At 54.0% G+C, this 24,813-nt stretch overlaps 1 protein-coding gene across 6 annotated transcripts in view; it reads right to left on the minus strand.

Moving 5' to 3' along the window:
* LOC130339927 (uncharacterized) overlaps positions 1-24,813 on the minus strand; it is a 38,572-nt gene that overhangs the window by 4,514 nt on the left and 9,245 nt on the right. The window contains exons 1-2 of one of the 6 annotated variants that reach the window (XR_008880155.1): positions 15,514-15,835; positions 250-367 (exon numbers count right to left, since the gene is read on the minus strand). Coding sequence is in view for 5 of the 6 variants with exons in the window: in XM_056554110.1 (XP_056410085.1) it covers positions 8,156-9,106 (951 nt within the window). In the remaining variant the exon portion in view is untranslated. The other 5 variants (XM_056554110.1, XM_056554112.1, XM_056554114.1 and 2 more) reach the window with 5 other exon arrangements.

The following is a 24,813-nucleotide window of genomic DNA, read 5'->3' on the forward strand; positions in this document are numbered from 1 at the left end:
AAGAGATAGAGAAAGAAAGTAATAGAAATAGAGAGAGACAGAGAAAGAGAGAGAGAGAGATAGAAAGAGAGAGAGAGAGATAGAAAGAGAGAGGAAGAGAGAGAGAGAGAAAGGGAGAGAGAGACAGAGAAAGAAGGAGAGAACGAGGCCTCACACAATGTCCAGGAGACACAATACATCTGCCGCTCACATTAGTACAAAGAGACATTCAAATAATGCAGCCGAGCTTCTCAGCCAATCAGCACTCACCCTGATAAACACCGAGGCGGAGGAGGAAGCACAATGCCAGGAGGGATTAACAGCAGAGGTGGCGGGACAATGTGCTGGGGCCAGGAATGTAGCCAAGTGTCTCAGCGGGGAATTCCGCCTGGGCAGAAATGTAAAAAAATGTTATAACTGATACAATGTGACCAAATCTGACCTGTAACCCTGAGGATAGAGGGGCACCGGGCACTGCTGGGAGGGGTCCACCACAGCCCCACGTGTAACCCTGATGATAGAGGGGCACCGGGCACTGCTGGGAGGGGTCCACCACAGCCCCACCTGTAACCCTGAGGATAGAGGGGCACCGGGCACTGCTGGGAGGGGTCCACCACAGCCCCACCTGTAACCCTGATGATAGAGGGGCACCGGGCACTGCTGGGAGGGGTCCACCACAGCCCCACGTGTAACCCTGATGATAGAGGGGCACCGTGCACTGCTGGAGGGGTCCACCACAGCCCCACCTGTAACCCTGATGATAGAGGGGCACCGGGCATTGCTGGGAGGGGTCCACCACAGCCCCACCTGTAACCCTGAGGATAGAGGGGCACCGGGCACTGCTGGGAGGGGTCCACCACAGCCCCACCTGTAACCCTGATGATAGAGGGGCACCGGCAACTGCTGGGAGGGGTCCACCACAGCCCCACGTGTAACCCTGATGATAGAGGGGCACCGGGCACTGCTGGGAGGGGTCCACCACAGCCCCACCTGTAACCCTGAGGATAGAGGGGCACCGGGCACTGCTGGGAGGGGTCCACCACAGCCCCACCTGTAACCCTGAGGATAGAGGGGCACCGGGCACTGCTGGGAGGGGTCCACCACAGCCCCACCTGTAACCCTGATGATAGAGGGGCACCGGGCACTGCTGGGAGGGGTCCACCACAGCCCCACGTGTAACCCTGATGATAGAGGGGCACCGTGCACTGCTGGGAGGGGTCCACCACAGCCCCACCTGTAACCCTGAGGATAGAGGGGCACCGGGCACTGCTGGGAGGGGTCCACCACAGCCCCACCTGTAACCCTGATGATAGAGGGGCACCGGGCACTGCTGGGAGGGGTCCACCACAGCCCCACGTGTAACCCTGATGATAGAGGGGCACCGTGCACTGCTGGGAGGGGTCCACCACAGCCCCACCTGTAACCCTGATGATAGAGGGGCACCGGGCATTGCTGGGAGGGGTCCACCACAGCCCCACCTGTAACCCTGAGGATAGAGGGGCACCGGGCACTGCTGGGAGGGGTCCACCACAGCCCCACCTGTAACCCTGATGATAGAGGGGCACCGGGCACTGCTGGGAGGGTCCACCACAGCCCCACCTGTAACCCTGATGATAGAGGGGCACCGGGCATTGCTGAGAAGGACCTACCACAGCCCCACCTGTAACCCTGAGGATAGAGGGGCACCGGGCACTGCTGGGAGGGGTCCACCACAGCCCCACGTGTAACCCTGATGATAGAGGGGCACCGGGCACTGCTGGGAGGGGTCCACCACAGCCCCACGTGTAACCCTGATGATAGAGGGGCACCGTGCACTGCTGGGAGGGGTCCACCACAGCCCCACCTGTAACCCTGATGATAGAGGGGCACCGTGCACTGCTGCGAGGGGTCCACCACAGCCCCACCTGTAACCCTGAGGATAGAGGGGCACCGGGCACTGCTGGGAGGGGTCCACCACAGCCCCACCTGTAACCCTGATGATAGAGGGCACCGGGCATTGCTGGGAGGGGTCCACCACAGCCCCACCTGTAACCCTGAGGATAGAGGGGCACCGGGCACTGCTGGGAGGGGTCCACCACAGCCCCACCTGTAACCCTGATGATAGAGGGGCACCGGGCACTGCTGGGAGGGGTCCACCACAGCCCCACCTGTAACCCTGAGGATAGAGGGGCACCGGGCACTGCTGGGAGGGGTCCACCACAGCCCCACCTGTAACCCTGAGGATAGAGGGGCACCGGGCACTGCTGGGAGGGGTCCACCACAGCCCCACCTGTAACCCTGATGATAGAGGGGCACCGGGCATTGCTGGGAGGGGTCCACCACAGCCCCCACCTGTAACCCTGATGATAGAGGGGCACCGGGCACTGCTGGGAGGGGTCCACCAAAGCCCCACCTGTAACCCTGAGGATAGAGGGGCACCGGGCACTGCTGAGAAGGACCTACCACAGCCCCACCTGTAACCCTGATGATAGAGGGGCACCGGGCACTGCTGGGAGGGGTCCACCACAGCCCCACGTGTAACCCTGATGATAGAGGGGCACCGGGCATTGCTGGAGGGATCCACCACAGCCCCACCTGTAACCCTGATGATAGAGGGGCACCGGGCACTGCTGGGAGGGGTCCACCACAGCCCCACCTGTAACCCTGATGATAGAGGGGCACCGGGCACTGCTGGGAGGGGTCCACCAAAGCCCCACCTGTAACCCTGAGGATAGAGGGGCACCGGGCACTGCTGGGAGGGGTCCACCACAGCCCCACCTGTAACCCTGATGATAGAGGGGCACCGGGCACTGCTGGGAGGGGTCCACCACAGCCCCACGTGTAACCCTGATGATAGAGGGGCACCGGGCACTGCTGGGAGGGGTCCACCACAGCCTCACGTGTAACCCTGATGATAGAGGGGCACCGGGCACTGCTGGGAGGGGTCCACCACAGCCCCACCTGTAACCCTGATGATAGAGGGGCATGGACACTGCTGGGAGGGGTCCACCACAGCCCCACCTGTAACCCTGATGATAGAGGGGCACCGTGCACTGCTGGGAGGGGTCCACCACAGCCCCACCTGTAACCCTGATGATAGAGGGGCACCGTGCACTGCTGGGAGGGGTCCACCACAGCCCCACCTGTAACCCTGAGGATAGAGGGGCTCCGGGCACTGCTGGGAGGGGTCCACCACAGCCCCACCTGTAACCCTGATGATAGAGGGGCACCGGGCATTGCTGGGAGGGGTCCACCACAGCCCCACCTGTAACCCTGATGATAGAGGGGCACCGGGCACTGCTGGGAGGGGTCCACCACAGCCCCACCTGTAACCCTGATGATAGAGGGGCACCGGGCACTGCTGGGAGGGGTCCACCAAAGCCCCACCTGTAACCCTGAGGATAGAGGGGCACCGGGCACTTCTGAGAAGGACCTACCACAGCCCCACCTGTAACCCTGATGATAGAGGGGCACCAGGCACTGCTGAGACGGACCTACCACAGCCCCACCTGTAACCCTGAGGATAGAGGGGCACCGGGCACTGCTAGGAAGATCCACCACAGCCCCACCTGTAACCCTGATGATAGAGGGGCACCGGGCACTGCTGGGAGGGGTCTACCACAGCCCCACGTGTAACCCTGATGATAGAGGGGCACCGGGCACTGCTGGGAGGGGTCCACCACAGCCCCACGTGTAACCCTGATGATAGAGGGGCACCGGGCACTGCTGGGAGGGGTCCACCAAAGCCCCACCTGTAACCCTGAGGATAGAGGGGCACCGGGCACTGCTGGGAGGGGTCCACCACAGCCCCACCTGTAACCCTGATGATAGAGGGGCACCGGGCACTGCTGAGAAGGACCTACCACAGCCCCACCTGTAACCCTGAGGATAGAGGGGCACCGGGCACTGCTGGGAGGGGTCCACCAAAGCCCCACCTGTAACCCTGAGGATAGAGGGGCACCGGGCACTGCTGGGAAGGATCTACCACAGCCCCACCTGTAACCCTGAGGATAGAGGGGCACCGGGCACTGCTGGGAGGGAATCACCAAAGCCCCACCTGTAAACCTGAGGATAGAGGGGCACCGGGCACTGCTGGGATGGGTCCACCACAGCCCCACCTGTAACCCTGAGGATAGAGGGGCACCGGGCACTGCTGGGAGGGGTCCACCACAGCCCCACCTGTAACCCTGAGGATAGAGGGGCACCGGGCACTGCTGGGAGGGGTCCACCACAGCCCCACCTGTAACCCTGATGATAGAGGGGCACCGGGCTCTGCTGGGCAGAACCTACCCAATATTATAAGCCTCGGAGCTGCTGCTTTATCTGAAGTCCCATGAGCCTTTATAGGGGTCATTACTTAAACATTCGAACATTGCCCGGCTCGACTTGCACAAGCCTTGTTCCGGGGGTAATAATAACAGAAGAGACTAGGAACACATGACACCAAGAAAGTGCTGGGAATAATGAGATGATGTCAGGATAGCCCAGCATACCATGCAGCTATCAGAAAGATCACATGACCCCAGGATATCCAATCATATTTTGCATTATCTGCCATACAGCTTCCAGGCCAATGAGAACACAGCATAGAGGTGGAGTTATGAGGCAAATAAAGCACCGTGCTGTAGCTGGGTTTAATATAATTACACATTTCTTAAGAGTGAAAGTTACCCAGTAGGTGAGTGACAAAGCGCCTTAAAAACATAAAAATAACCTTCAAATATTTTACAATAAAAATATCTCTGGTAAAGGAATTGTCAGATGGGGTAAGGAACACAAGCCCCCGCCATGTCCTCTGCCAGTAAGAATGTTGGTGGCAGTACCAGCTCCAGTACAGGTGGCAGCATCTACTTTAGCAAGTAAAAGTTCTCATCGACTTCCCAGTGCCGTGTGGGTTCACAGGATAGTACGGCCCGGAGGACTTCTCAGGAGGAGGAAGAATAGTCAGACGATATGACGGGGGGCCGGGTGTCAGTGGATTTCTCATCATCTACAGTTACATGGAGCGGAGTGTGATGAGGGCAGATGGAATTACCCTAGGGGCAGATGGCATTAACCCCTTGTGTTCGTGATGCCAGGGCGTGGTTTTACCTCTACAACAACCGAAGGTATACAGCTGGATCCTGGGCTAGGCACGGGGCAAATGATGACTCCGACGCCAAGTTACGGAACAACGGCAGCTTTACTTAGTCAGACAGGTGTAACAGTCTATACTGCTTGGCTGGGCCCAAGGAGGTGACTAGTGACTTCTGAGACCACAGGGCTAGCTTGGACTTATAGTGGATTTGGACAAATTTTGATTTAGGGCCATGCTGACTTGAGACAGACTTGACTTGGACTGACTTGACTGAGACTGGCTATGACAGACTTCCCCCCGTTTGTAGCTTACCAGGCTTTGACTTGTAGCTGGGGGGCAGTGGACTTGTGGATCCGTGGCTGCGTGGTAGACTTTAGGCCTCTTCAGGACTCCAGACTCTCTCCAGCTTGCACCTCACTGCAACTCAGCTAAGCAGGAAAAGAGACTGAGCTAGCTCCACCAAGGGCTTTTATGGGGGAGACTCTGGAGGGGTCCCATAGGTCACCCTGTAGGTCACATGGTCACTGGTACCTTCCCTGGTTACAATCACATGACAACAGTTCTTAAAGGTATAGAACAAATTATGTACATTGCATTGAATAACATATACAGTAACCCCCCGACATGCGATGGCCCCGACATATGATAAAATCGACATACGATGCTTTTATATGTCGGGGCCATCGCATTAACTGCTATCCGACAGCGCAAAATGCTTAAGCTGCTGTCGGATAGCAGTTTAAGCATCCCGGGCAGGTTCGCTTACCTATTCCCGCTGCTCCAGGTCCACTTTGCGATCCTCCAGCGTCTTCTGCATCTTCTCCAGGGTCCGGGCCTCGCTTTCCGGCATCGTTATTACGTCACTACGCACGCCGCGCCGGTGCAGCAGCGTAATAACGTCACCAGAAAGCGAGGCCCGGACCCTGTAGAAGATGCGGAAGAAGCCGGAGGATCGCGAATAAGACACCGGAGCAGCGGGACAGCATCGGGAGCCCCTGGGACAGCATCGGGAGCGGTGAGGACCTGGTCCGGAGCGGCGGGGACAGGTGAGTACAGCTTCCTATACTTTACATTGCACGGATCCCTCAACATACGATGGATTCGACAAACAATGGGTCGTTTGGAACGAATTACCATCGTATGTTGAGGGACCACTGTACATTGTTTAACTATTCAGGGCACTAGGTGAAGGGAAGGCCCAGGGGTCACAGAATGGAGTCCCCCCCCCCCCCCCCCCCATACTGCTGCGCAGATGGATAGCAAGAGCCACGTGGAGAAGTTGTGTCATGGTCAGCCTTTAGAGCATGTTGCTGAGGTGGTGGAGGGGGATGCAGCATAGCACCAGTGAGACTGTAGGGCATCATGGTGGATGTGCACAGGGGTTACAAGGAGGCCACAATCACACATCAGAAGTTCTTATTGAGAGGAGTGGTGGGGATGATAAGTCAGAAGACGATGTCAGCAGGCCTGTCTGAGTAGCTCAGGAGCAGGTGACAGTGACGCTGCTGCATCTCCAGAGGAGTCGGTTGATGGTGTACCTATCTCTTAGAGAGGACATCTCCTGATCCTGAGGACATCTCCTGATCCTGAGGACATCTCCAGATCCTGAGGACATCTCCTGATCTTGAGGACGTCTCCTGATCCTGAGGACATCTCTTGATCCTGAGGACATCTCCTGATCCTGAGGACATCTCCTGATCCTGAGGACATCTCCTGATCCTGATGACTTCTCCTGATCCTGATGACTTCTCCTGATCCTGAGGACTAGAGATGAGCGAACTTACAGTAAATTCGATTCGTCACGAACTTCTTGGCTCGGCAGTTGATGACTTATCCTGCGTACATTAGTTCAGCCTTCAGGTGCTCCGGTGGGCTGGAAAAGGTGGATACATTCCTAGGAAAGAGTCTCCTAGGACTGTATCCACCTTTTCCAGCCCATCGGAGCACATGAAAGCTGAACTAATTTATGCAGGAAAAGTCATCAACTGCCGAGCCGAGAAGTTCGTGACGAATGGAATTTACTGTAAGTCCGCTCATTCTCTACTTAGGACGTCTCCTGATCCTGAGGACATCTCCTGATCCTGAGGACTTCTCCTGATCCTGAGGACATCTCCTGATCCTGAGGACATCTCCTGATCCTGAGGACATCTCCTGATCCTGAGGACATCTCCTGATCCTGAAGACATCTCCTGATCCTGAAGACATCTCCTGATCCTGAAGACATCTCCTGATCCTGAGGACATCTCCTGATCCTGAGGACATCTCCTGATCCTGAAGACGTCTCCTGATCCTGAGGACGTCTCCTTATCTTGAGGACGTCTCCTGATCCTGAGAACATCTCCTGATCCTGAGGACATCTCCTGATTCTGAGGACTTCTCCTGATCTTGAGGACGTCTCCTGATCCTGAGGACGTCTCCTGATCCTGAGGACATCTCCTGATCTTGAGGACGTCTCCTGATTCTGAGGATGTTTCCTGCTCCTGAGGACGTCTCCTGATCCTGAGGACTTCTCCTGATCCAGATGACTTCTCCTGATCCAGATGACTTCTCCTGATCCAGATGACTTCTCCTGATCTTGATGACATCTCCTGATCTTGAGGACATCTCCTGATCCTGATGACTTCTCCTGATCCTGATGACTTCTTCTGATCCTGATGACATCTGATCCTGATGACTTCTCCTGATCCTGAGTACATCTCCTGATCCTGAGGACATCTCCAGATCCTGAGGACATCTCCAGATCCTGATGACTTCTCCTGATCCTGAGGACATCTCCTGATCTTGATGACATCTCCTGATCTTGAGGACATCTCCTGATCCTGATGACTTCTCCTGATCCTGAGGACTAGAGATGAGCGAACTTACAGTAAATTCGATTCGTCACGAACTTCTTGGCTCGGCAGTTGATGACTTATCCTGCGTACATTAGTTCAGCCTTCAGGTGCTCCGGTGGGCTGGAAAAGGTGGATACATTCCTAGGAAAGAGTCTCCTAGGACTGTATCCACCTTTTCCAGCCCATCGGAGCACATGAAAGCTGAACTAATTTATGCAGGAAAAGTCATCAACTGCCGAGCCGAGAAGTTCGTGACGAATCGAATTTACTGTAAGTTCGCTCATCTCTACTTAGGACGTCTCCTGATCCTGAGGACATCTCCTGATCCTGAGGACATCTCCTGATCCTGAGGACATCTCCTGATCCTGAAGACATCTCCTGATCCTGAGGACATCTCCTGATCCTGAAGACGTCTCCTGATCCTGAGGACGTCTCCTGATCTTGAGGACGTCTCCTGATCCTGAGAACGTCTCCTGATCCTGAGAACATCTCCTGATCCTGAGGACATCTCCTGATTCTGAGGACTTCTGATCTTGAGGACGTCTCCTGATCCTGAGGACGTCTCCTGATCCTGAGGACGTCTCCTGATCCTGAGGACATCTCCTGATCTTGAGGACGTCTCCTGATTCTGAGAACGTATCCTGATCTTGAGGACGTTTCCTGCTCCTGAGGACATCTCCTGATCCAGATGACTTCTCCTGATCCAGATGACTTCTCCTGATCTTGATGACATCTCCTGATCCTGATGACTTCTCCTGATCCTGATGACTTCTTCTGATCCTGATGACATCTGATCCTGATGACTTCTCCTGATCCTGAGTACATCTCCTGATCCTGAGGACATCTCCAGATCCTGAGGACATCTCCAGATCCTGAGGACATCTCCAGATCCTGAGGACATCTCCAGATCCTGATGACTTCTCCTGATCCTGAGGACATCTCCTGATCCTGAGGACATCTCCTGATCCTGAGGACATCTCCTGATCTTGAGGACATCTACTGATCCTGATGACTTCTCCTGATCCTGAGGACATCTGATCCTGATGACTTCTCCTGATCCTGAGGACATCTGATCCTGATGACTTCTCCTGATCCTGAGGACATCTCCAGATCCTGAGGACATCTCCAGATCCTGAGGACATCTCCAGATCCTGAGGACATCTCCAGATCCTGATGACTTCTCCTGATCCTGAGGACGTCTCCTGATCCTGATGACTTCTCCTGATCCTGAGGACATCCCCTGATCCTGATTACTTCTCCTGATCCTAATGACTTCTCCTGATCCTAATGACTTCTCCTGATCCTAATGACTTCTCCTGATTTTGAAGACATCTCCTGATCCTGAGGACATCTCCTGATCTTGATGACTTCTACTGATCCTGATGACTTCTCCTGATCCTGTGGACATCTCCTGATCCTGATGACTTCTCCTGATCCTGGGGGAAGGATGCGGGGATATTATGTGAAGCAGAATCAGCATTTCCCTATGCGAATGGCTCTGGATTCCCCTATGACAGTGTTGCTGGGCACAGCACAGGAAGAGTTGGCAGTAGGCCCAGGAGAATCAAGCACTTTTTTTTAAGGAGCCTAATATACCACGAGATACAGTTTATTCATTTAGGTCATAAAAATATATGGAAACAACAATTTGTCTATAGAAGTGACCACAAAATGGAGGGTCTTCCGCAGCTCTTAGGGTAATGGCCACAATTTATCAGTTAAAGTGGTCCTCCAGTGGGAGTTTTTATTAGAACAATGTAGAGGGTTAAGTTTTTATATATTGTGGTATGGGCATTGTTCTAATACCTCATGCTGGAGGACCCCTTTAAGTTTGATCATCATTAAATAAAAGGTTCTGCAGTTTTCTATTGTTCTTCGCTGATCATTTTCAAGATCTCTGCTTGCTTTCAGTGAATGTAAAAACATGTGTCATCTGACCGCTATCTCTCCCGATCCTTCTATACAGGTGAATGTTCGGTGTGTGTTCATGTGTTCTAAATGGAGAGGGGAGTGGTAGGCTGCTGCCAGATGCCTCTGATGATTGCTTATCTCTAGGGCAGTGTTTCCCAACCAGGGTGCCTCCAGCTGTTGCCAAATTACAACTCCCAGCATGCCCGGACAGCCAAAGGCTGTCTGGGCATGCTGGAAGTTGTAGTTTTGCCACAGCTTGAGGCAACCTGGTTGGGAAACACTGGGGAACAGAAAAATCAGGAAGTTTTACTGTCATCGTGTGTTCATTTATTTTGTTTTGTATATGGAAGCCGCGCATACTGTGCTGTATTCTGGGGCTCTAGACATATGTGCGCCAATGTCTGGTGTCTCCTCCACATCCTCCATGATACAATAGGTGGCGCCACTTGTGTCTTCTCCTCAGTCCTGTGGATCCTGTGGCACATAGATGGCAGTATGGGTAGCCATGGTGCGTTCTCACTGTCACTGGTCGGTGACTCTCAGGGGCCGAGCACAATGAGTCCACCCTGCGGAGTCCGGCGCTCGTGCATTTTACTCTTGTTTTGTAAATTAGCCATGCGCCATTCTCTTCCGAGCAGCCGTCCCCCATTCTTCTCCAGGGCTCGTCCTTTATTCGCCTTCACTTTGATGGTATCTCCTATTCTCCCCTGTGAGGGTCTCATTGTCTGTGCGTCCTCCCACCGAGGCTCATCTGCCATCCATCCCCCACAATGGGATCCGACCTCCCCCACTGCAGCGTCCTCCGTGTCCGCCTCTCCATATACGTTCATTCACAGTCACAGAAATGTATATAGAAAATAACCTTATAGGATGGAGAGGAGGAATAACGCCATGAAGTGACGTATCTGGGTTATTATTTTCACCGTTATCTATGGAGCCCGGAGCATCAGACCTTCCGGATTATCAGATTAGAGGAGCCGCTCCACGTCCTGTCCTGGAAATCCTCATGTTACTTTATCTTCCCTGTTATGTTTCTCCTCTCGATTAGAATAAAACTAAAAACAAAAGAAAACAAAAAAAAACCTTTCAATAAACATCTGAGGCGCAGTATACGAGTCCGACTGTCTACTAGTTATACTGATCTCTACTATATATTAGGTAAATCCGGGTCACTGAACTCTGCGCAAAACTGACTGCAATAAAGTGCATCAATGGCCTCAGTTGTCTAGGATCCAGCGCCCATTATTACTGCAGGTCAGATGCGCTCCCCCGTGTGTCCACTATACCACATGTCCGGTGATCCGGCGCCCATTGTTATTGCGCTCCCCCGTATGTCCGCCATACCACATGTCCGGTGATCCGGCACCCATTATTATTGCGCTCCCCCGTATGTCCGCCATACAACATGTCCGGTGATCCGGCGCCCATTATTATTGCGCTCCCCCCGTATGTCCGCCATACCACATGTCCGGTGATCCGGCGCCCATTGTTATTGCGCTCCCCCGTATGTCCGCCATACCACATGTCCGGTGATCCGGCACCCATTATTATTGCGCTCCCCCGTATGTCCGCCATACAACATGTCCGGTGATCCGGCGCCCATTATTATTGCGCTCCCCCCGTATGTCCGCCATACCACATGTCCGGTGATCCGGCGCCCATTGTTATTGCGCTCCCCCGTATGTCCGCCATACCACATGTCCGGTGATCCGGCACCCATTATTATTGCGCTCCCCCGTATGTCCGCCATACAACATGTCCGGTGATCCGGCGCCCATTATTATTGCGCTCCCCCCGTATGTCCGCCATACCACATGTCCGGTGATCCGGCACCCATTATTATTGCGCTCCCCCGTATGTCCGCCATACCACATGTCCGGTGATCCGGCGCCCATTATTATTGCGCTCCCCCCGTATGTCCGCCATACCACATGTCCGGTGATCCGGCACCCATTATTATTGCGCTCACCCGTGTGTCCACTATACCACATGTCCGGTGATCCGGCACCCATTATTATTGCGCTCCCCCGTATGTCCGCCATACCACATGTCCGGTGATCCGGCACCCATTATTATTGTGCTCCCCCGTATGTCCGCCATACCACATGTCCGGTGATCCGGCACCCATTATTATTGCGCTCCCCCGTATGTCCGCCATACCACATGTCCGGTGATCCGGCGCCCATTATTATTGCGCTCCCCCCGTATGTCCGCCATACCACATGTCCGGTGATCCGGCACCCATTATTATTGCGCTCACCCGTGTGTCCGCCATACCACATGTCCGGTGATCCGGCGCCCATTATTATTGCGCTCCCCCCGTATGTCCGCCATACCACATGTCCGGTGATCCGGCACCCATTATTATTGCGCTCCCCCGTATGTCCGCCATACCACATGTCCGGTGATCCAGCGCCCATTATTATTGCGCTCACCCATGTGTCCACTATACCACATGTCCGGTGATCCGGCGCCCATTATTATTGCGCTCCCCCCGTATGTCCGCCATACCACATGTCCGGTGATCCGGCACCCATTATTATTGCGCTCCCCCGTATGTCCGCCATACCACATGTCCGGTGATCCGGCACCCATTATTATTGCGCTCACCCGTGTGTCCACTATACCACATGTCCGGTGATCCGGCGCCCATTATTATTGCGCTCACCCGTGTGTCCACTATACCACATGTCCGGTGATCCGGCACCCATTATTATTGCGCTCACCCGTGTGTCCACTATACCACATGTCCGGTGATCCGGCACCCATTATTATTGCGCTCCCCCCGTATGTCCGCCATACCACATGTCCGGTGATCCGGCACCCATTATTATTGCGCTCCCCCGTATGTCCGCCATACCACATGTCCGGTGATCCGGCGCCCATTATTATTGCGCTCCCCCATGTGTCCACTATACCACATGTCCGGTCATCCGGCACCCATTATTATTGCGCTCCCCCCGTATGTCCGCCATACCACATGTCCGGTGATCCGGCACCCATTATTATTGCGCTCCCCCGTATGTCCGACATACCACATGTCCGGTGATCCGGCGCCCATTATTATTGCGCTCCCCCATGTGTCCACTATACCACATGTCCGGTCATCCGGCACCCATTATTATTGCGCTCCCCCCGTATGTCCGCCATACCACATGTCCGGTGATCCGGCACCCATTATTATTGCGCTCCCCCGTATGTCCGACATACCACATGTCCGGTGATCCGGCACCCATTATTATTGTGCTCCCCCGTATGTCCGCCATACCACATGTCCAGTGATCCGGCGCCCATTATTATTGCGCTCCCCCGTATGTCCGCCATACCACATGTCCAGTGATCCAGCACCCATTATTATTGTGCTCCCCCGTATGTCCGCCATACCACATGTCCAGTGATCCGGCGCCCATTATTATTGCGCTCCCCCGTATGTCCGCCATACCACATGTCCGGTGATCCGGCACCCATTATTATTGTGCTCCCCCGTATGTCCGCCATACCACATGTCCGGTGATCCGGCACCCATTATTATTGCGCTCCCCCGTATGTCCGCCATACCACATGTCCGGTGATCCGGCGCCCATTCATATTGCGCTCCCCCGTATGTCCGACATACCACATGTCCGGTGATCCGGCACCCATTATTATTGTGCTCCCCCGTATGTCCGCCATACCACATGTCCGGTGATTCGGCACCCATTATTATTGTGCTCCCCCGTATGTCCGCCATACCACATGTCCAGTGATCCGGCACCCATTATTATTGCGCTCACCCGTGTGTCCACTATACCACATGTCCGGTGATCCGGCGCCCATTCATATTGCGCTCCCCCGTATGTCTGACATACCACATGTCCGGTGATCCGGCACCCATTATTATTGTGCTCCCCCGTATGTCCGCCATACCACATGTCCAGTGATCCGGCACCCATTATTATTGCGCTCACCCGTGTGTCCACTATACCACATGTCCGGTGATCCGGCGCCCATTCATATTGCGCTCCTCCGTATGTCTGACATACCACATGTCCGGTGATCCGGCACCCATTATTATTGTGCTCCCCCGTATGTCCGCCATACCACATGTCCAGTGATCCGGCACCCATTATTATTGCGCTCACCCGTGTGTCCACTATACCACATGTCCGGTGATCCGGCGCCCATTCATATTGCGCTCCCCCGTATGTCTGACATACCACATGTCCGGTGATCCGGCACCCATTATTATTGTGCTCCCCCGTATGTCCGCCATACCACATGTCCGGTGATCCGGCGCCCATTCATATTGCGCTCCCCCGTATGTCCGCCATACCACATGTCCGGTGATCCGGCACCCATTATTATTGTGCTCCCCCGTATGTCCGCCATACCACATGTCCGGTGATCCGGCACCCATTATTATTGTGCTCCCCCGTATGTCCGCCATACCACATGTCCGATGATCCGGCACCCATTATTATTGCGCTCCCCCGTGGGTCTGCCATACCATGTGTCTGGTGATCCGGCGCCCATTATTATTGTGCTCCCCAGTGTGTCCCCAGCAAGACAGGTGCGGCTACAGGAGCTCCCAAGTTAAGCCGCTGAGCCGGAGGTGAAGCAGGCAGCATCCTTCTTGCTTGTTGTGGTGACCCCTCTGGCGGGGTCGCAGGAGAAGGGGGTGGTGAAGGTGCTGCAGGTGGGCCTGGTGCCGTAGGTGCCGACATCTTAACTTAGTGCGTTAGCCCTTGAAATGAAGCTTAGGTGCGTGGGCCCTTTAAATGAAGCATCTGTGCTCTTATCTCGAATTTGAGTGCGTCGATCTGGAACTTGAGTGCGATGACTGGGAACTTGAGTGCTTTGATATAAGACTTGAGCGCAGCGATCTGACACCTGAGAGCTTCATAGTGTACTGGCTCTTTAAGAGCTTTAGATTGCTGCAGCACTTTTCGCTTTTTAGCTACGCTGACTGCACCTTTATGCAGGATTTCTGTCTGAGGCTCCACCAAAATGGCCGCCGTGGCTTCGGAGACCTCGGTGGGCGGAGCTGCTGGATCGCACGCGGGAAGGCCTGGCGCTGACTTTAACCCCGTCTGGTGGGGATTGTAACTCCGCTGTAACCTTCGCCTCCCCCCTTACTTTTCGTGCGCACTTCTTACACACAGTAATATAAGCACAGTCCCGTTCACTTGTGTGCGCACAGTTATTTGCGGCTTGCGAAATCTTTTCACAGTACATTAATCACAGTTCTTAATGGGAAAGTACACTTTAATGGTGGCAACAGCTGTAGGCACACACCCGTATCCTGTTCGTAAGACGCCAAAAAGCTATGTAGTAGCTTGGGGGGTGTAGGGTTGAACAGGGGTGTTGCAATGTAGTATTGCTGTGTATAGGATTAACTCTTGATTGTCATGACGCGAGGGTGCGGGTTCCTCTGTATATACAGTATATATATATATATATATATATATATATATATCCTACAGCCACCCATCCCAGGAACAATAGGGAGGAATAAAGGATTGTCCACAGCCGGAATTGCAATAACCTTGAAATAACTTTACTGCAGATTTTATGCAGGATGCAATTAACAAAAGGCTTTACAAGAGGACCGGAATTTAGGCTCCTCACAGGTTGGCTGGGACTTTGTAGGAAATAAGCTTTGATTCCTTTTGTACGCTGTTCCACTGAATTTAGGGGTATGTTTAGGTTCAGTAGTCACGTAGGATTTGGTAGGATGGAGTTGGATTAACTCACGGTTTAGAGGAGTGAAGTGGAGGCTTCGGCCTAGATCGTCTTGTCACTGCGATAACAGATCTGCTTTCTTGGAGATCCCAAGGGAAAGAGAGCGATTATTGGATACAGCGCCCTTATATACTGAAGGGGCAGGATCAAAGCTTATTGGTCCCCAAACCTGTCAGTCGTAGTACAACTCATTATGGTACATCACATGACCTATCACATGACCCAAAGGTCCTTAACCTTAGCATAACAGAATGATTAAATATCACATGACCTAAGGTCCTGTACATTAATTACACTATAATAAAATATATTAAATATATACAGTTTTAATGACATTAGGAGGCGACTAGGGGTTAATCCACCAAGAGAACCCTATCAGCATGGAGAAACTCTGACTGTGGGGACCCACGACTAAGGTACAGGACCAGGTCCAGTACCGGGTCACCGACATCCATGCACAGTGCAGATCATATGACACACAGCTCCAGAAGGCAGCAGCACAAAGTGCAGATCACATGACATACAGCTCCAGAAGGCAGCAACGCACAGTGCAGATCACATGACACACAGCTCCAGAAGGCAGCAGCATACAGTGCAGATCACATGACACACAGGTCCAGAAGGCAGCAGCGCACAGTGCAGATCACATGACACACAGCTCCAGAAGACAGCAGCGAACATTGCAGATCACATGATACACAGCTCCAGAAGGCAGCAGCACACAGTGCAGATCACATGACACACAGCTCCAGAAGGCAACAGCGCACAGTGCAGATCACATGACACACAGGTCCAGAAGGCAGCAGCGCACAGTGCAGATCATATGACACACAGCTAGAGAAGGCAGCCATGCACAGTGCAGATCACATGACACACAGCTCCAGAAGGCAGCAGCACACAGTGCAGATCACATGACACACAGGTCCAGAAGGCAGCAGCGCATTGTGCAGATCACATGACCCACATCTCCAGAAGGCAGCCATGCACAGTGCAGATCACATGACACACAGCTCCAGAAGGCAGCCATGCACAGTGCAGATCACATGACACACAGCTCCAGAAGGCAGCAGCACACAGTGCAGATCACATGACACACAGCTCCAGAAGGCAGCCATGCACAGTGCAGATCACATGACACACAGCTCCAGAAGGCAGCAGCACACAGTGCAGATCACATGACATACAGCTCCAGAAGGCAGCAGCACACAGTGCAGATCATATGACACACAGCTCCAGAAGGCAGCAGCACACAGTGCAGATCATATAACACACAGCTCCAGAAGGCAGCAGCACACAGTGCAGATCACATGACACACAGCTCCAGAAGGCAGCCGTGCACGGTGCAGATCACATGACACACAGCTTCAGAAGGCAGCAGCGCACAGTGAAGATCACATGACACACAGCTCCAGAAGGCAGCAGCGCACAGTGCAGATCACATGACACACAGCTCCAGAAGGCAGCAGCACACAGTGCAGATCACATGACACACAGGTCCAGAAGGCAGCAGCGCATTGTGCAGATCACATGACCCACATCTCCAGAAGGCAGCCATGCACAGTGCAGATCACATGACACACAGCTCCAGAAGGCAGCCATGCACAGTGCAGATCACATGACACACAGCTCCAGAAGGCAGCCATGCACAGTGCAGATCACATGACACACAGCTCCAGAAGGCAGCAGCACACAGTGCAGATCACATGACATACAGCTCCAGAAGGCAGCAGCACACAGTGCAGATCATATGACACACAGCTCCAGAAGGCAGCAGCACACAGTGCAGATCATATGACACACAGCTCCAGAAGGCAGCAGCACACAGTGCAGATCACATGACACACAGCTCCAGAAGGCAGCCGTGCACGGTGCAGATCACATGACACACAGCTTCAGAAGGCAGCAGCGCACAGTGAAGATCACATGACACACAGCTCCAGAAGGCAGCAGCGCACAGTGCAGATCACATGACACACAGCTCCAGAAGGCAGCAGCACACAGTGCAGATCACATGACACACAGCTCCAGAAGGCAGCCGTGCACAGTGCAGATCACATGACACACAGCTCCAGAAGGTAGCCGTGCACAGTGCAGATCACATGACACACAGCTCCAGAAGGTAGCCGTGCACAGTGCAGATCACATGACATACAGGTCCTGAAGGCAGCAGCGCAGAGTGCAGATCACATGACACACAGCTCCAGAAGGTAGCCGTGCACAGTGCAGATCACATGACACACAGCTCCAGAAGGCAGCAAAGCACAGTGCAGATCACATGACACACAGCTAGAGAAGGCAGCAGCGCACAGTGCAGATCACATGACACACAGCTCCAGAAGGCAGCAGCACACCGTGCAGATCACATGACACAGCTCCAGAAGGCAACAGCGCACAGTGCAGATCATATGACACACAGGTCCAGAAGGAAGCAGCGCACAGTGCAGATCATATGACACACAGCTCCAGAAGGCAGCAGCACACAGTCCAGATCACATGACACAGCTCCAGAAGGCAGCAGCGCACAGTGCAGATCACATGACACACAACTCCAGAAGGCAGCAGCACACAGTGCAGATCACGTGACACACAGCTCCAGAAGGCAGCAGCGCACAGTGCAGATCACATGACACACATGTCCAGAAGGCAGCCATGCACAGTGCAGATCACATGACACATAGCTCCAGAAGGCAGCAGCACACAGTGCAGATCACATGACACACAGGTCCAGAAGGCAGCAGCGCATTGTGCAGATCACATGACCCACATCTCCAGAAGGCAGCTATGCACAGTGCAGATCACATGACACACAGCTCCAGAAGGCAGCAGCACACAGTGCAGATCACATGACATACAGCTCCAGAAGGCAGCAGCACACAGTGCAGATCATATGACACACAGCTAGAGAAGGCAGCAGCGCACAGTGCAGATCACATGACACACAGGTCCAGAAGGCAGCAGCGCACAGTGCAGATCATATGACACACAGCTCCAGAAGGCAGCAGCACACAGTGCAGATCATATGACACACAGCTAGAGAAGGCAGCAGCGCACAGTGCAGATCACATGACACACAGCTCCAGAAGGCAGCAGCACACAGTGCAGATCACATGACACACAGGTCCAGAAGGCAGCAGCGCATTGTGCAGATCACATGACACACAGGTCCAGAAGGCAGCAGCGCATTGTGCAGATCACATGACCCACATCTCCAGAAGGCAGCCATGCACAGTGCAGATCATATGACACACAGCTCCAGAAGGCAGCCATGCACAGTGCAGATCACATGACACACAGCTCCAGAAGGCAACAGCACACAGTGCAGATCACATGACACACAGCTCCAGAAGGCAGCAGCACACAGTGCAGATCAAATGACACACAGCTCCAGAAGGCAGCCGTGCACGGTGCAGATCACATGATACACTGTTAAAGAAGGCAGCAGCACACAGTGCAGATCACATGACACACAGCTCCAGAAGGCAGCAGCACACAGTGCAGATCATATGACACACAGCTCCAGAAGGCAGCAGCACACAGTGCAGATCACATGACACACAGCTCCAGAAGGCAGCCGTGCACGGTGCAGATCACATGACACACAGCTTCAGAAGGCAGCAGCGCACAGTGAAGATCACATGACACACAGCTCCAGAAGGCAGCAGCATACAGTGCAGATCACATGACACACAGCTCCAGAAGGCAGCAGCGCACAGTGCAGATCACATGACACACAGCTCCAGAAGGCAGCAGCACACAGTGCAGATCACATGACACACAGCTCCAGAAGGTAGCCGTGCACAGTGCAGATCACATGACATACAGGTCCTAAAGGCAGCAGCGCAGAGTGCAGATCACATGACACACAGCTCCAGAAGGTAGCCGTGCACAGTGCAGATCACATGACACACAGCTCCAGAAGGCAGCCAAGCACAGTGCAGATCACATGACACACAGCTAGAGAAGGCAGCAGCGCACAGTGCAGATCACATGACACACAGCTCAAGAAGGCAGCAGCACACAGTGCAGATCACATGACACACAGCTCCAGAAGGCAGCCGTGCACGGTGCAGATCACAAGACACACAGCTTCAGAAGGCAGAAGCGCACAGTGCAGATCACATGACACACAGGTCCAGAAGGCAGCAGCGCACAGTGCAGCTCACATGACACACAGCTCCAGAAGACAGCAGCGAACATTGCAGATCACATGACACACAGCTCCAGAAGGCAGCAGTGCACAGTGCAGATCACATGACACACAGCTCCAGAAGGCAGCCATGCACAGTGCAGATCACATGACACACAGCTCCAGAAGGCAGCAGCACACAGTGCAAATCACATGACACACAGCTCCAGAAGGCAGCCGTGCACAGTGCAGATCACATGACACACAGCTAGAGAAGGCAGCAGCGCACAGTGCAGATCACGACATACAGCTCCAGAAGACAGCAGCACACAGTGCAGATCACATGACACACAGCTCCAGAAGGCAGCCGCGCACAGTGCAGATCACATGACACACAGCTCCAGAAAACAGCCGTGCGCGGTGCAGATCACATGACACACAGCTCCAGAAGGCAGGAGCGCACAGTGCAGATCACATGACACACACATGACACACAGCTAGAGAAGGCAGCAGCACACAGTGCAGATCACATGACACACAGCTCCAGAAGGCAGCCGTGCATGGTGCAGATCACATGATACACAGCTCCAGAAGGCAGCAGCACACAGTGCAGATCACAGGATACACAGCTCCAGAAGGCAGCAGCGCACAGTGCAGATCATATGACACACAGGTCCAGAAGGCAGCAGCGCACAGTGCAGATCACATGACATACAGCTAGAGAAGGCAGCAGCACACAGTGCAGATCACATGACACACAGCTCCAGAAGGCAACCGTGCACGGTGCAGATCACATGATACACAGCTCCAGAAGGCAGCAGCGCACAGTGCAGATCACATGACACACAGCTCCAGAAGGCAGCCGTGCACGGTGCAGATCACATGACACACAGCTCCAGAAGGCCGCAGCACACAGTGCAGATCACATGACACACAGCTCCAGAAGGCAGCAACGCACAGTACAGATCACATGACACACAGCTAGAGAAGGCAGCAGCACACAGTGCAGATCACATGACACACAGCTCCAGAAGGCAGCAGTGCACAGTGCAGATCACATGACACACAGGTCCAGAAGACAGCAGCACACAGTGCAGATCACATGACACACAGCTCCAGAAGGCAGCAGCGCACAGTGCAGATCACATGACACACAGCTCCAGAAGGCAGCAGCACACAGTGCAGATCACATAACACACAGCTCCAGAAGACAGCAGCGAACATTGCAGATCACATGACACACAGCTCCAGAAGGCAGCAGCGCACAGTGCAGATCAAATGACACACAGCTAGAGAAGGCAGCAGCACACAGTGCAGATCAAATGACACACAGCTCCAGAAGGCAGCAGCACACAGTGCAGATCACATAACACACAGCTCCAGAAGACAGCAGCGAACATTGCAGATCACATGACACACAGCTCCAGAAGGCAGCAGCGCACAGTGCAGATCACATGACACACAGGTAGAGAAGGCAGCAGCACACAGTGCAGATCACATGACACACAGCTCCAGAAGGCAGCCATGCACAGTGCAGATCACATGACACACAGCTCCAGAAGGCAGCAGCACACAGTGCAGATCACATGACACACAGCTCCAGAAGGCAGCCGTGCACGGTGCAGATCACATGACACACAGCTCCAGAAGGCAGCCGTGCACGGTGCAGATCACATGACACAAAGCTCCAGAAGGCAGGAGCGCACAGTGCAGATCACATGACACACAGCTCCAGAAGGTAGCTGTGCACAGTGCAGATCACATGACACACAGCTCCAGAAGGCAACCGTGCACGGTGCAGATCACATGACACACAGTTCCAGAAGGCAGCAGCACATAGTGCAGATCACATGACACACAGCTCCAGAAGGCAGCCGTGCACGGTGCCGATCACATGACACACAGGTCCAGAAGGCAGCAGCGCACAGTGCAGATCACATGACACACAGCTCCAGAAGGCAGCCATGCACAGTGCAGATCACATGACACACAGCTCCAGAAGGCAGCCGTGCACGGTGCAGATCACATGACACACAGCTCCAGAAGGCAGCAGCACACAGTGCAGATCACATGACACACAGCTCCAGAAGGTAGCTGTGCACGGTGCAGATCACATGACACACAGCTCCAGAAGGCAGCAGCACACAGTGCAGATCACATGACACACAGCTCCAGAAGGCAGCTGTGCACAGTGCAGATCACATGACACACAGGTCCTGAAGGCAGCAGCGCACAGTGCAGATCACATGACACACAGCTCCAGAAGGTAGCTGTGCACGGTGTAGATCACATGACACACAGCTCCAGAAGGCAGCAGCACACAGTGCAGATCACATGACACACAGCTCCAGAAGGCAGCTGTGCACAGTGCAGATCACATGACACACAGGTCCTGAAGGCAGCAGCGCACGGTGCAGATCACATGACACACAGCTCCAGAAGGCAGCCGTGCACGGTGCAGATCACATGACACACAGCTCCAGAAGGCAGCAGCACACAGTGCAGATCACATGACACACAGCTCCAGAAGGCAGCCGTGCACGGTGCAGATCACATGACACACAGCTCCAGAAGGCAGCAGCACACAGTGCAGATCACATGACACACAGCTCCAGAAGGCAGCCGTGCACGGTGCAGATCACATGACACACAGCTCCAGAAGGCAGCAGCGCACAGTGCAGATCACATAACACACAGCTCCAGAAGGCTGCAGCGCACAGTGCAGATCACATGACACACAGCAGCGAACATTGCAGATCACATGACACACAACTCCAGAAGGCAGCAGCACACAGTGCAGATCACGTGACACACAGCTCCAGAAGGCAGCAGCGCACAGTGCAGATCACATGACACACAGCTCCAGAAGGCAGCAGCACACAGTGCAGATCACGTGACACACAGCTCCAGAAGGCAGCAGCGCACAGTGCAGATCACATAACACACAGCTCCAGAAGGCAGCAGCGCACAGTGCAGATCACATGACACACAGCTCCAGAAGGCAGCAGCGCACAGTGCAGATCACATGACACACAGCAGCGAACATTGCAGATCACGTGACACACAGCTCCAGAAGGCAGCAGCGCACAGTGCAGATCACATGACACACAACTCCAGAAGGCAGCAGCACACAGTGCAGATCACGTGACACACAGCTCCAGAAGGCAGCAGCGCACAGTGCAGATCACATGACACACAGCTCCAGAAGGCAGTCGTGCACAGTGCAGATCATATGACACACAGGTCCAGAAGGCAGCAGCACACAGTGCAGATCACATGACACACAGCTCCAGAAGGCAGCCATGCACAGTGCAGATCACATGACACACAGCTCCAGAAGGCAGCAGCACACAGTGCAGATCACATGACACACAGCTCCAGAAGGCAGCAGCACACAGTGCAGATCACGTGACACACAGCTCCAGAAGGCAGCAGCGCTTAGTGCAGATCACATAACACACAGCTCCAGAAGGCAGCAGCGCACAGTGCAGATCACATGACACACAGCTCCAGAAGGCAGCAGCACACAGTGCAGATCACATGACACACAGCTCCAGAAGGCAGCAGCGCACAGTGCAGATCACATGACACACAGCTCCAGAAGGCAGCAGCACGCAGTGCAGATCACATGACACACAGCTCCAGAAGGCAGCAGCACACAGTGCAGATCACATGACACACAGCTCCAGAAGGCAGCAGCGCACAGTGCAGATCACGTGACACACAGCTCCAGAAGGCAGCCGTGCACAGTGCAGATCATATGACACACAGGTCCAGAAGGCAGCAGCACACAGTGCAGATCACATGACACACAGCTCCAGAAGGCAGCCATGCACAGTGCAGATCACATGACACACAGCTCCAGAAGGCAGCAGCACACAGTGCAGATCACATGACACACAGCTCCAGAACGCAGCAGCACACAGTGCAGATCACGTGACACACAGCTCCAGAAGGCAGCAGCGCACAGTGCAGATCACATGACACACAGCTCCAGAAGGCAGCAGCGCACAGTGCAGATCACATGACACACAGCTCCAGAAGGCAGCAGCACACAGTGCAGATCACATGACACACAGCTCCAGAAGGCAGCAGCACACAGTGCAGATCACATGACACACAGCTTCAGAAGGCAGCAGCACACAGTGCAGATCACATGACACACAGCTCCAGAAGGCAGCAGCACACAGTGCAGATCACATGACACACAGCTCCAGAAGGCAGCAGCACACGGTGCAGATCACATGACACACAGCTCCAGAAGGCAGCAGCACACAGTGCAGATCACATGACACACAGCTCCAGAAGGCAACAACACACAGTGCAGATCACATGACACACAGCTCCAGAAGGCAGCAGCACACAGTGCAGATCACATGACACACAGCTCCAGAAGGCAACAACACACAGTGCAGATCACGTGACACACAGCTCCAGAAGGCAGCCATGCACAGTGCAGATCACATGACACACAGCTCCAGAAGGCAGCAGCACACGGTGCAGATCACATGACACACAGCTCCAGAAGGCAGCAGCACACAGTGCAGATCACGTGACACACAGCTCCAGAAGCCAGCCATGCACGGTGCAGAGGAAACAGCAGTGAGTTATCTGGAGATATTGTCTTGTTTATTGAATTTCTAGGATGTTGCAATATTCTGTGTATAGAGGTAAAACAGTGATTAATACAGGATGTGAGGAGGAGGAGGAAGAGCAGGGGGAGGAGGAGGAGGAAGAGCAGGGGGAGGAGGAGGAGGAGGAGGAAGAGCAGGGGGAGAGGAGATGTCACCGGCAGCCAATGTGCATCATCTCCGGCACAATTTGCAACTCCGGCTTCCTTGATATAACAAACACGCTGTGCACTCTATACAGCCTCCTCTATATAACACGCTGTGCACTCTATACAGCCTCCTCTATATAACACGCTGTGCACTCTATACAGCCTCCTCTATATAACACGCTGTGCACTCTATACAGCCTCCTCTATATAACACGCTGTGCACTCTATACAGCCTCCTCTATATAACACGCTGTGCACTCTATACAGCCTCCTCTATATAACACGCTGTGCACTCTATACAGCCTCCTCTATATAACACGCTGTGCACTCTATACAGCCTCCTCTATATAACACGCTGTGCACTCTATACAGCCTCCTCTATATAACACGCTGTGCACTCTATACA

Source organism: Hyla sarda, unplaced genomic scaffold, assembly GCF_029499605.1.
Source record: "Hyla sarda isolate aHylSar1 unplaced genomic scaffold, aHylSar1.hap1 scaffold_560, whole genome shotgun sequence".
Taxonomy (NCBI): Eukaryota; Metazoa; Chordata; class Amphibia; order Anura; family Hylidae; genus Hyla; species Hyla sarda.